At 39.8% G+C, this 13,040-nt stretch overlaps 1 protein-coding gene and 1 long non-coding RNA gene across 6 annotated transcripts in view; both read right to left on the bottom strand.

The window, feature by feature from the left end:
• LOC116703240 (uncharacterized) overlaps nt 1-1,103 on the bottom strand; it is an 11,625-nt gene extending 10,522 nt beyond the window's left edge. Inside the window, exon 1 of the long non-coding RNA XR_004335376.1 lies at nt 1,093-1,103. This is a non-coding gene — a long non-coding RNA (uncharacterized LOC116703240). The remainder of the gene's footprint in view (nt 1-1,092) is intronic.
• pds5a (PDS5 cohesin associated factor A) overlaps nt 1-12,011 on the bottom strand; it is a 55,466-nt gene extending 43,455 nt beyond the window's left edge. For 2 of the 5 annotated variants that reach the window (XM_032537674.1, XM_032537679.1), the window contains exons 1-5: nt 10,770-10,883; nt 3,463-3,666; nt 2,335-2,421; nt 2,111-2,208; nt 1,479-1,605 (exon numbers count right to left, since the gene is read on the bottom strand). In XM_032537674.1, coding sequence (XP_032393565.1) covers nt 1,479-1,605; nt 2,111-2,208; nt 2,335-2,421; nt 3,463-3,666; nt 10,770-10,883 — 630 coding nt within the window. Of the gene's footprint in view, nt 1-1,478; nt 1,606-2,110; nt 2,209-2,334; nt 2,422-3,462; nt 3,667-10,769; nt 10,923-11,044; nt 11,312-11,614; nt 11,709-11,841 lie in introns of those variants that run through there. The other 3 variants (XM_032537649.1, XM_032537658.1, XM_032537667.1) reach the window with 3 other exon arrangements.
• Between the last annotated feature and the right edge of the window lie 1,029 nt (nt 12,012-13,040).

Raw genomic sequence — 13,040 nt, 5'->3', positions numbered from 1 at the left:
TAGAAAAAGAAGTGGGAGGCCGCGTTGCCCAACTGAGGAAGAAGATAAGTACATTAGAGTCTCTAGTTTGAGAAACAGACGCCTCACAGGTCCCTGACAACTGGCCTCTTCATTAAATAGTACCCGCAAACACCAGTGTCACATCTACAGTGAAGAGGGCGCTGCGGGATTCTGGGCTTCAGGGCAGAGTGGCAAAGAAAAGCCATATCTGAGACTGGCAATAAAAAAAGATTAAGATGGGCAAGAAACACAGACATTGGACAGAGAAGACTGGAAAAACTGTTGTGACGGATGATCCAAGTTTGAGTGTTTTGGATCACAAGAAGAACGTTGTGAAACGCAGAACAAACAATGAAAGAGCTGGAAGAATGCCTGACGCCATCTGTTAAGCATGGTGGAGGTAATATGATGGTCTGGGGTTGCTTGTGGCTGGTAAGGTGGGAGATTTGTACAGGGTAAAAGGGATTCTGAATAAGGAGCTATCACTCACATTTTGCATACTGCCATGCACGCCATGACCCAGTGGACAGCGCTTGATTGGAGCCAATTTCATCCTACAACAGGACAATGACCCTAAACACACCTCCAAATTGTGCAAGAACTATTTAGAGCAGAAGCAGGCAGCTGGTATTCTATCGGTAATGGAGTGGCCAGCGCAGTCACCAGATCTGAACCCCATTGAGCTGTTGTGGGAGCAGCTTGACCGTATGGTACGCAAGAAGTGCCCATCCAACCAATCCAACTTGTGGGAGCTGCTTCTGGAAGCGTGGGGTGCAATTTCTCCAGATTACCTCAACAAATTAACAGCTAGAATGCCAAAGGTCTGCAATGCTGGAATTGCTGCAAATGGAGGATTCTTTGACGAAAGCAAAGTTTGATGTAAAAAAAATCTTATTTCAAATACAAATCATTATTTCTAACCTTGTCAATGTCTTGACTCTATTTTCTATTCATTTCACAACGTATGGTGGTGAATAAGTGTGACTTTTCAGGAAAACACAATTGTTTGGGTAGTGTATATAATAAAATGCTTTTTGTTATTGCACTATCCTCTTTGCTGCTGTAACACAGCAAACGTTCCCGCCGTGAGACTTATAAAGCATTATCTTATTTTTAGGATCACTGTTGTCAATTTTTAAAACAGACTTTAATCAATAATAAAAAAAAAGCTGTTCTAAATATTTATCATAATTTTGTAATATGGGTGCTCTTGTTTTAGGCACAGATCAGAATAGGTTTTGTTAATCCAGTATGTTTGTGCTGCAAATGATTATTTTATAATCTGATTTTAATCCAGAGTTATGCCTGTTTTTCATAGATTATTTAATATTCAAAATAAATATCCACTTTTTTTTTAAATAAAATAAGAAAATACAACACAGTTGCATAATTATATCTAAAGATAAAATAAATAAAATACAAATAATGACATAACTAGATTATGTACGTGTGTGTGTGTGTATATATGTGTGTCCTACCTTGTGTGCAGGAATGAGGTTAATGAGGATGGTATCCAGAAGTTCCTGTGTGACTCCGTCCCCCTCCATGATGATAGAGCTCATCAGGTCTATCATGTGCATCTGCACCTTCTGGTTATGGCTGTTACTGTGGAGGAAGAGATGAACATGAAAGTAAAACTGAAACAAAAATAGATTTAAAAAAGAAAGAAAGAAAAAAAAGCACAAATGGAGAGATGTCAGAGTGAGTGGACCAGCACCCTGAGCGGTTGAGGGGGTACTGTGCCTTGCTCAAAAGCACCTGGCAGTGCCCAGGAGGTGAAGTGGCATCTCTCCAGCTACCAAACCACACTCCGTACTTTTTGTCCGTCCCAGCAACGCTCCGGTTCCCAACCCAACTCCCTACTGACTGAGCTACTGCCACCGAGACACTAGGTAAATGAAACATGCTAAAAAGGGAGTCAAGATGTAGCTTATCTAGACAGATTCAAGTACATATATAAATACATACATACAGTACATACATGTATGACAATGTTGGAGTATGAAAAAGGTCTGATAAACAATAATACTAAGGATTTTAGAAAACAAAACAATGTTCAGTTATAAGATCTGACACAAAAGGAAACTGCAGCAGATAACAGGGGCCTTACTTGATGACCGAGAAGAGTGTTTTGAAAAGCTGTATGAAGATCTCATTGCAGTCCTCCAGTTCAAAGCATATGTTGTATGACTTCACCCACGCAAGGTTCTAGAGAAACACATTAAAAACAAAAGTTACTCTTTCATCAGCAGTATGTTGTATTGTCCCTTGAAACACAACTAACAAAACACAAGTTTAGCCTCTTGTGATTTCTACCACATAAGCGCACATTACCTCCAGCAGGTAAAAGTATCTGTTGAACTGAGGGCTCTTTGTGTCTTCCAGTCCCTTTAGCTGTCTGGTGATGAACAGAAAGATGTCCTACAGACAAGACAGGAAAACACTTGTTTTTATGTTAGTAATGGAGAGTGCTCAAAAAACAATTCTGGAAAGACCCCCAAAACAGCAGATTTAATTAGAAAAAGCAATGACAAAGTTCATTATGATGGTTTGAAATGTGAGCAAACATTCCCCCTTAGGTAAAATCTCACAGTGATGTTCCCTGGGTTTTTGAAGGAAAAATTGTTAGATCTAGATGGCACTTTGATGTGGTTATCCTGCTGCAAATTTTAAATTCTACAATAACACCAGTTTATAGCACTTTTTTTCATTGGCTTGCCAAAGGATTAGTCTGAATGAACCTAAGACTTAATGACTTAGAGAGGCAGTCAGGATTATCTTTCTAAGATATAGTATATTAAATTATATATCTAGATTTTGAATAGAATTGTCATTCATTTTATTTTGCTCATGTTTGTGTTAGTTTAATAGTCTCACATTGCCAGACCGTAAGCCCAATTTATAGTCTTGTGTTAAATTGATGGCGTAGATACATGGAGATACGGTCTCTACGTCGTACCCTATACAGTATCCTGATGTGCACCTCTCAAAAAAAGGAATTGCACCACACACTCCCTGCATACCAAAGTATTCAATCCCTGCCAAACGTCCAAGCTAGATAGTTAATGCCGTAAACGTACTCTTTGTAAATCTTTACAATCATTTGGAGAGAAAAAACAGCAGATTGCGTGATAAAATTCTTGGTCAAAACTTGCAATTTTCAGCAAGTAACATTGGCATGCTAGCTCGGAAGTTGTTCTTTTTGTTTACCGTAGCGACGTGATTTTGTCACACAGACAGCAGGGGAGAGGCAAAACCAAACATCCAGCTTGTCCGGCTTATCCTGGCAATGTACTTTTGTTGATCCAGACTAGTCAGCTACAGCTCATAAAATCTACATGTACAGACAATCATTTAACTAGTAACTAGTGTTATGAGCAAATCTGAAACGCTTGGACTGCTTTTAAAACTATTCCCTTGATGATAGAGGATTTCATACAGTACCAAGGGTCAGTTCCTAACCTTGAGTTTGTCGTGGGAGGTGTAGGGGGCCTCGGGAGCATAGATCCTGAAGATGTCCGCCAGGCAGCAGGCCACCAGTAGCCTTACATCTTTATTGGGGTTCCTGAGGAAGAATTCTGAAGCAAGGTGGAGCGCCAGGCCAAGATACTGCTGCTTCTCCTCTTCAGAGTCTTGGTCCATGTCCATGTAGGTTTTCACCACCATCTGTGAAACAGGACGACAAGGGTGGAGCAGGTTGAGAAGGGAACCATCCTGGGCACATCCCAAATAAAACAAGTAAAGCAATTTGAAAGTTTGACAGTTGTGCAATAAGAACATATGGACTGCTGCATTACAGCTTTTGTTTTCTTTGTCTTGTGTAATCCAGAAACCAGTAGTTCTCAAAGTGGGGTACGGGGGGCCCCTAGGGGTCCTTGAGGAGGTTCCCAGCAAAAAAGGGAAATCATTTATTTTCACTATAATGTCATCACAATGACAGAATGTGTGACTATATTGGTCATGGGTTTCATACACTTTCTGTAATGAAACCTCCAAAAGCAAAAATCCTATCCGATGCAAGAGCCGGGGACAACATCTTCATCAAATGGAGCTCAGTGGTCTCATTTGTGTCAGTTAAGGGGTCCTTGACCTGAAAAGGTTTGATAAGCCACTGATCTAGACAATATCATTCATGGAGTGAAGGATCTATGGAGCTGCTGCGGCAGAAGATTTGGACAGCCTTTTTTCGTCTCCAGCATTAAATACTAACATTTCAACAGCAGCGCTTTTAAGTGGGCACACCTGCAAAATGACATTTTGATATAGGCAAATATTGCTGGGTTTCATTATTGTAAGTAAATAACTTAATTTATATAATCTCTTAGCACAAAACAGTAGTAGCCTGAGGTGATTTCAGCAGAGGCCAACGTCGGTATTTCAGTTCACATCAAATCCAGCGCCCCAAAACATCAGTTCTCTTAAAATGAACAACCCGACCAGCTAAGCAGTTCTGTGTCCCAGCAGTGTGTGAGCTCCCTTATCCGTTGGTCCACCCCGGTGACGCGAAACCGGGGGACCCCTGATTGAGTTCTCATCTCAACTAGCAATCATATTGATTTTACGTTAAATGATAACCTTGTGTTGGGACCACTCCATGGACTAAGTGATAACCTTAGACTGGATGTTTTCTGCTGAAGCATTGACGGTGTGTTATTGTGGTAAGCTAGTTTGGTTTTACACACAATGCATAGATTTTGCTTTGTTTCAGCTTGAAATGATCCTAAACTTTACACTTTACACTTTACACATTTACTTTACATTTACTTTACTTACATTTACTTTGTCGTGTTCTCTGGCCTGTCTCATGCCCCTCGCCATTTTCTCTCTATTCTTTCATTACGCAATCCCCTCCGTCAGCATATACTAGTCTGGATCAACGGAATTACATTTCCAAGATAATTGCCTAAAAGCTCACTGGATGTCCGCTGTGTGTTGCCGTCCTGAAACTAGGTTTGCTTTGGGAAACAACAAACTTTGGGCTAGCAAGCTACGTGCTAAAAACGGCAAATTTTGAAGAAAATCTGGATTGTTCAACAAGGTAGGCCTGCTTGTTTCTTTTGGAGAATGATTTTAAAGGTTTACAAAGAATATGTTTATAAAATATGTTTTAATAATATAAATGGGACATCTTGGGACCAATTGGAGAGGATTTCTGTTGACAAAGTACACAGTCATACACTGTTAAAAACAAATTACGTTTAACAATGTATCCAGCCAATTTAAAACCGCACACGTTACTGTATTGTGGAAACAGTTCTTCATTTAATATTGGATGTGGCATTTTCTTTTGCGGGGTGCAAACGTTCCAGCAAAACAAGTTCCTTCCTGAGACCATTTTGCAGAGCGGGACACACCACACAAACTAGCACAACGGTTGCTCACAGACGGCCCAACTAGGACCGACGGCCACCTTTGTGTGTCAGTGCCTTAAGGATCACCAAGGAAGTTGGTGGCAAGTAGAGAATCTTAGTGCTCATAAAGTGCTTTTTAGTGCATGTTATAGGTTTACAAAGTGAAAAAGCCCAAAGTCCACCCCAAAGGGACTCAGCATCTCCAACAGAAAAAAACTGTTCACAAACGGCTCCAAACAGCTCTATTGCAGTCCAGCCTTACTTCCGTGACAAACGTGCATGACATTGCAACACGCTATAATGCTCGCCTAGGCTCGCTGCTAGCTGGAACTCCCTCATACTCTGCTTCTGACTGGCTTGTAGTGCTGACCTAGGTACTGCACATGTGCGACTCCCAACAAAGATAGAATAGAAGTAAGATGCCTCACTCTGTAACTAAAACAGAGAGCTCTACACAATAGGGTGAAAGAAGGAGCTGCAGCAATGTGTAGTACAACTAAATGCTGTGTTTTTTGAAAATGAAACCTTTTCTGATATAAACATTAAATACAATTATGAACCTGAAAATGAGCATAATATTAACACTTTAAGCAATTATCCAGAGCACCTTATACTCCGTCTCAGTTACTTGGCCTGTCAGAGCTTGTTTGCTGGAAACAGCTTTATTTAGTTTTTTGATAGATGAGAGCAGTGTGACTCAACCACACAGTATTTGCGCACCAGACAATCAAAATGAAGAGCAACAACAATGTAGCTTCAGCACACACGTGACCCTTTATCATTAAAGAGAATTGAATGACAATGACATTGAATGAGTTTAAGATATTCTCAAGTGCTTGCTCTTTTAAAGTAGGGACAATGCAGGGTAAGAAACAATTCCCCTCGCTAGAGTTGGACGATTTGTGGCTTTTAGAGTTAAATCACCAAAATAAAAATAAATTACCAGCTTAAATCCTAAATGCATTTATTCTTGTTGAAAATGACAGTTTCCCAGTGTTTATTGGGTTGACTTTTAATTTCCCTTTGCCCATTGAGTTTACAAACCTACCCAACAAATAGGCTGAAGATTAAAATAACAGGAAATAAAATAGTTTTTCTAGGTCTAACATGAACACAACTGTCTCATGAGGTTGTATGCACACCAATATTATCAAACATCACAGTCGTTCTGGATAGGCAATAGGACACCATGCTTTAAACTATCACTTCCTCTATGAGAGTGATGAGTGAGTGTGAGTATATTATGAAAAAAGCGAAGCAGAGCAATGAAGCTCACTATACAGCTAGGCAGTCAGAAGGGCGGGGGATGGGCCAACAGCTCCAGCAGACTGCAGAGCACCACACTCACTCCTACCCTTCCACATTCTCAACTGAAAACATTCACAACCCAGCCGGTGAAAGCTCTTTACCCAGTGTGACGAGTAGGTGTGCGTCTCTGCCCCTTAAATTTATTGTTGTTTATTTGGACAGAACATTGGCTCAGTCTGAAAATATATGTGACATGTTTTTAAAGGTCTGCTGATGTAAAGTCTGAGACACCGAAACCGCTGTGCTATTTCTGCCTAATATTTTACTGAAATAAAGCCACAATTTAACCCTTTAATGTATGAAAACAGCTCTAATAAACTCTAAATAGATAACCCATTCCCCAGGGAGTGAAAAACCTCCCTTTTGAGCCCCTTCATATCATTCAAACAGGTTAGCCGGGGTATTGAATCCTTCGGCTGTGTTCGTTCATAAGCACTGCATGAAAAAACCCACCAGGTCTCCCATTCAATTCAATGTGACACACTGTGGAGTAGTCGTGCAGTAGGCTTAGGCAAAAAAAAAAAAGTTCAAAAAAGTAAAGCCTTGTTTAAATTTTGTAGAAATGCAGAGTGATATCATCTGGAAATTCAACTCGTTAGCAAATCAAATATGTGCAAGCACACATTCCCGGGGCATCGTTTTGTTTACCTGGAGAGCTGTTCTAATTATTGTTCAACGCACAGGGGATAAAATTATTGCTGTGATAACTTTCCAGAGTTGTTAATTTCTTTCTTACAATATATATATTGCTGTGCAGAGTTTTGGTGAACCTTCAAACTCACTGACCCAATTTTCAAATTGGCTTGTATTGTATTTCCTGATGTCACAGTTTCCAAAAGCAAATAAATGTGGTTCGACACTTTCATCTCTACAAAACACTCTCTGATTAAGCTGTGGTTGATTCCTCATCCCTCCGTTTCTGTACAGTGCTTTTCTTTGATAGATCGATGAGTGCATGACCAGTCTGTGCTGGAGAAAATATTTTGCCACTGGGTAGACTCAGTAAGCTATTTGCTTTTAAAATGATAAAGAGCCTATTTTTGGAACGTGAGAGTTCTGATTTAGGGGGTTAATGCCTGAAACAATCTCTATAATTAGATGATTTGCATTTAGGAATGACAGCTACTCACTATAAGTTACTACCATGGTAGTAATGTATAGTGGTACACGGTACAATGGCGGAAAAAGCAAAACAAAAATACATAAGGCAATTTTTTTTTTTGTTTATATCTCAGGCTGTACTACCTAGTGTCATACAGTCTCTCCCCTGAGCTAGCTGCAGAAGACTGAAGTGTGTAAAGTAAGATGTAAACAGTAAACAATAGGTTCCCCACACCATCTACAGACAATCAGCTATAAAACTGAAAATACAGCAGCTCTGTTCTCTGCAAAGACAAACTAAATTACCTGATTAATGCAACGTTATCATGACATGTCCCGTTATTCCACATTGCCAATCTGTACATAAAAAGGTACAGAAGGCGGATTGGAGGAACAGCGTTGTTTCGCCATTAGGCACGTAGCAGAGGAAGTAACAGAACCGAATCAACGGCCGTGTAAAAGAGACACTCAGCATGGCAAAACTACACGTACACTAGACGCCAACGCTGTTGTGTTACATGTCATGCCTCTTTTGTTTCCGGAATGTCGGCATGCTATCGAATAACCTTTCACACCAATGGCTCAATCAGGGTTATACCCAGATCGACTGCGTGTTTGAATGGGGTAACCCTCCTCGATCTACTCGGCTTCGCAAACCTGGTCGCCAGTTGGGTTTGATAAGGGTAGACTAGGGTCTGTGTCAATGTGACAAACGCACAACCCGGGATGCTAACAGCAGGGGCGGGACAAATTATGTGATTGGTTGGAAATGACAGTGGGGCAGTCGTCACAGGTTGCCGCCTAAATTCACAGCACATTTTGAAAAAACAACCACATACATTTTGTTGTCACTGTGCTTTACGCTAAGTTTTCACCCTAGACTGTATAAAACTAGGATTTTCACAGGCAGTTTCAACAGCAGAGCGAAGCGGTTCAATTCATTTCCGAACAGTCCGCTGGCCCAGATGTTCAGTAGTCGGTCGGCAGAGCGAAAGTGGAGTTTTACAGGCAACACTGCCTGTAAAAACCCAGCGTTAAAAGGTAAACATATGAACATAAGTTATGTTTAATACACTCGACACCGCCGCTCTTACTACCTCTTTCTTGCATGAGATGTCCCTAGACTGCAGTACAGCTGCTATGGTAGCACAAACCTCTCTCTTTTTTTTTTAAATTAGTCATGAAGCCAACAGCAAACCCAACTTTACTTTTAATGAAATTAAATATTCTGCGTCCTAAAAGAGTCAATACTAGAGTAACCTATTTCCTTGTCCAGCTGATGCAATACATATGCAGAGGAGAAATCACTCTGTACAAAATAATCTGAGAAGTGTTTGATGGTTATTTATTTGTGCTTGGGAAAGTAATCACTGCAAAACAGTGATTACTGTCACTGTCACTCTCTCTACCACACACAAATGCTGGCCCTACAGTTCTTTTAAAGAGATCAACGCACACACAAGTATAAACTTCAGGCCACTTATGTAAGCTACGGCAAAAGCTCTGCATGAAGCCTCCGCAGAAGCATTAATCTCGCTTTAGACCAAACTACAGAATGACTTATGATAGTGGCTGACTGTAGATGAAAGTGACTAAATGACCTTAAACAATATGCTGTCTACTGGCTAATCCTGCAGTACACCACAAATCTTAAATCTTTTCCATCAATAGGCTAATTTCACATGCAATTAGTGTCAGCCTTTCCAACGCTCAGCAGTATACAGCAGAGGTTGAAGTGATCTGTAAACCACTGTCTTGCAGTCAACAACCTGCCATTCAGCACATTTATCCAGCTTGCCAAGGCCAAGGGTTGTGTGCTCTGTGGTCACAATACTACTCTATAAATTGTTATAGGATGTAAGGCAAGCATTTCAGTATTACTGTGGTAAACTATCAATGACAATCTAGAGATTAAGAAGAGTCACAACAAGATCCCTATAACCACAGGTGCCAACTTTGAAATTGCTGAATGTTTGAAGTGTGGGGGAAGGGGAGGGGTGGATATCAGGATGCTGTTTGAGAAAAACCCATGTGTTGATCAATATTTTAATAAAAAATGTATGAAATAATAACGTGGCTTGTATTGAAAATGATAACGTGGAAACAATGTGAAAGGGGGCACTCGTAGTAATGGGCCTACATAGAATAGTCACCTAAATCATCAACTCCCCTTAGCTTTACAGAGCTTAATAGCAAATGTAAGCTCATTGTTTAGCTGGTGCAAAATTACTGTTTTGGTTAACTCACACAATGTCGTCTTTGGCCGCAGTGGGCAGCGTTTTTAGTGAAAATCTCTAAAAATCTACTCTACACTACCTGCACAGCAACGACAGACAGACACTGTTGTTGAACATAGTGGAGCATTTAGCAGCTAAAGACAGAGCCATATTTTCCCTCAGAATTTGGTAGAGTCGAAAAACTGAGCTAAACAAAGTAATTATTGGGCTTTATTTCCAAATGAATGTAAATGTTGCCCAGTAACTGCTGGATATGTGGTTTGCTAAAAAGTCTGGCATATCAACTTAAAAAGATCACAACTTATTTCTGCTGCCTTTAAGTACCAAAAAAATATACATGTAAATTAGTCCTCCTTTGAATAAGAAATGCAAATATAAGGCTATAATTCTTCCCTAGCAGTAAATATAACTTTTTTGTGTTGACATTTTGGGATCATCCCATTTTTCCAGTTTTAAGGGGACAAAATAAATTGCTGACAAACTTGGAGACTTCAATGCTTATGAACAATAGTATCCCCTGTATCATGTCACATTCAATTTTACCAAAATAGTACTCTGCTAATGATAAAATGCATACGATTGTTGTTTACAGTCTGCAATCTCAACAAAAAGACAGAGGATTGGGAAAACACCCAGCCATATTAGAAGAAGGGTCTGTTATACTGTAGTTTCCAAAGAGGGTTTGGGCATTGTGTAAGGGCCCGTACACTGAGGTTTGGACTTGCAAAAAATGTATAGCTTACTACTGACAGCAAGAAACACAACAACATACCTTCAACCGTTTGACCACCTCATCGTTGCTGATTTTGTCCGTAATCTCCTTCACTCCGGGAGGATATATGATTTTTCCTTCCCCCGCAGGTTTCTGCTGTTGCGGGAACTCCATGCTTGTTGGTATATGGTCCACACGGTCTTCTACTGGCCTCTATGGGTCAGAAAACAAAAGTTCAACACAACCATGCTACCGCACTTACCAAAACCTCGTTTTAAGAACAATTTCCATTTGCCAATCATCATTTATGTCCACTAAAATTGACAACATCGTACCAGTATATTTAGCGATATTCTAATCCCGAAAACTTTTCAGACAGAAAGCCAACATCAGACCAGCATTGTGCATATTATTAGCTTATATGCTAAAATAACCCAGCTAAACATCAGCTCCGTATTTTCCGTAAATTTCTCATCAAACATAGTATCGCTAGCTAGATAAACAAGCTCAACTGCTATACCGATACCCTTACAGCTATTTGAACCGCTTAGCTAGCTAGTTGTTAGAAAACCACTTTAAAAACAACACGAGAGCAGCCGGTGTATGTCTACTGTCATACATGTTATCAAATTAGCTAGCTAGCTAGCTAGCTGTAGTAGCGGCTAGCATTTTGCGGGAAGGAAGTAATGCTAGCAGCGAGTGGCTAATGCACGTTAGCCTTGCAAGCTAACTTTGCTAGCCTAGGCCGCAAACTATTGAGGTACCCATCACATCTCCAGCTACAGTCACCAGAGGAAGTGAAGTATCCTATCATCTCTGTCTGAAATAGCCATACTCATGGTCAGTTCAAGTGATTTACAACAAATGCAACTACTTTGTGAAGTTTAAAAATCCAGCAAATTTACTTGTTACTGTCTTTTTTCAACTTCAACGCATCGCTCCGTACTGCCGCTAGTTTTACAGGCGAAGAAGGGCTGCTACCGTCGCCCTGAACCCTCCTCTCTCACTACCAACTTGCCCCCACAGATGATTTTTTAACACCCTAACAAATGCTGAATTAATATATTTCCAAATATACAACTACGACTAAAACAGCAGGATATTTGCCAAGCGTTTACTCGTTTGTATTTACCTCTCAAGTGGGCCGTTTTAATTCATTAGTCTGACACAGGTTGGGTTTAGTTTTCGGCACAAAGCTCTCGGTCCGTTTAGTGCTGTCTGTGTGAAGGCTGGGTGTAGAGCGCCCCCCTCGGTCCCACAGGAGTACTGCAGCACCAACATTCATGGCGGGAGTCAGAAACAAACAGCAAACATCTCGCAGCACAGTTTTTGTTAATTTAATGTAATGACTGTGTATATAAATCCACATATGCATGATGCCATTTTCCGGTTTTGTTTTTTTGTAGCATAAAAAACATTGAAAATATACTAATATGAATCATTATATGATAATCGTAGGCTAATTGTTATAATATTTTAAAAAGTTGTTTTGCTGTCAATACGTTTCTGCTGCCAGTGCGTTTAATGATAATGATATTCCTTCATAACATTTATTACTACAACTACTGCTTCTACTAACTAGTATTCTGTTAACTGTTAACCCTAACCCCAAACCTTATCTATATAATAATGATTTGTAATAGTAGTAGCAGTAGTGAGGGACACCTGGTGGTCAAATTGTATTAATGGAAAAAGTGGTTTAACTTTACATATTTCATATTGTAGTTCATGAATGCTGTTGACCACCTGCTTTTGTTTAAATAGTTTGATTTTCTGCAAGGACCCTGACTAACTACTATTTTATCGTTTCAGTAACATATGACATTATTTAATATTTAGTTGGTTATGCCCATCAATGCTAATAGGTTCTATCTTACCTGTAAAAGGGCAAGTTCCTAAATCGTATCAGGTACAGACCATAGACTGTATATTACATATTATACATAAAAAAAGAAAATATTTCACAACCCCCAATTTGTAATTACAAAGAAATACAGTGGTATGTAATTGAGCATGTATTTAATTGTCAAAAAAGCACGACGTTGTATTTACGAAAATTCATTGTTTCCGTTTTTGTCAAATCACAAAATTTCCCTACAACGTGTCGAATTAGTCAGAATTTCAAATTGATTTTAAAAACCTTCCTGCAAATTGTTTGCAGTGGCCTATAAAAAGTGCATGTACATTCACACCAGTACTGTACCTGTGGAACTGGACCAGCCAAATGGCTCTGCAGTGAGCAGCTTCTCGAATTTAATATTACTTTATACTATACTGTATAACCACTACATTTCAGAGGGAAATATTTCACAGTTTTTACTCCGCTGTTTA

Source organism: Etheostoma spectabile, chromosome 2, assembly GCF_008692095.1.
Source record: "Etheostoma spectabile isolate EspeVRDwgs_2016 chromosome 2, UIUC_Espe_1.0, whole genome shotgun sequence".
NCBI lineage: Eukaryota > Metazoa > Chordata > Actinopteri > Perciformes > Percidae > Etheostoma > Etheostoma spectabile.
Note: the sequence above shows the minus strand (reverse complement) of the source record. Positions and strands in the feature narration are given on the sequence as shown.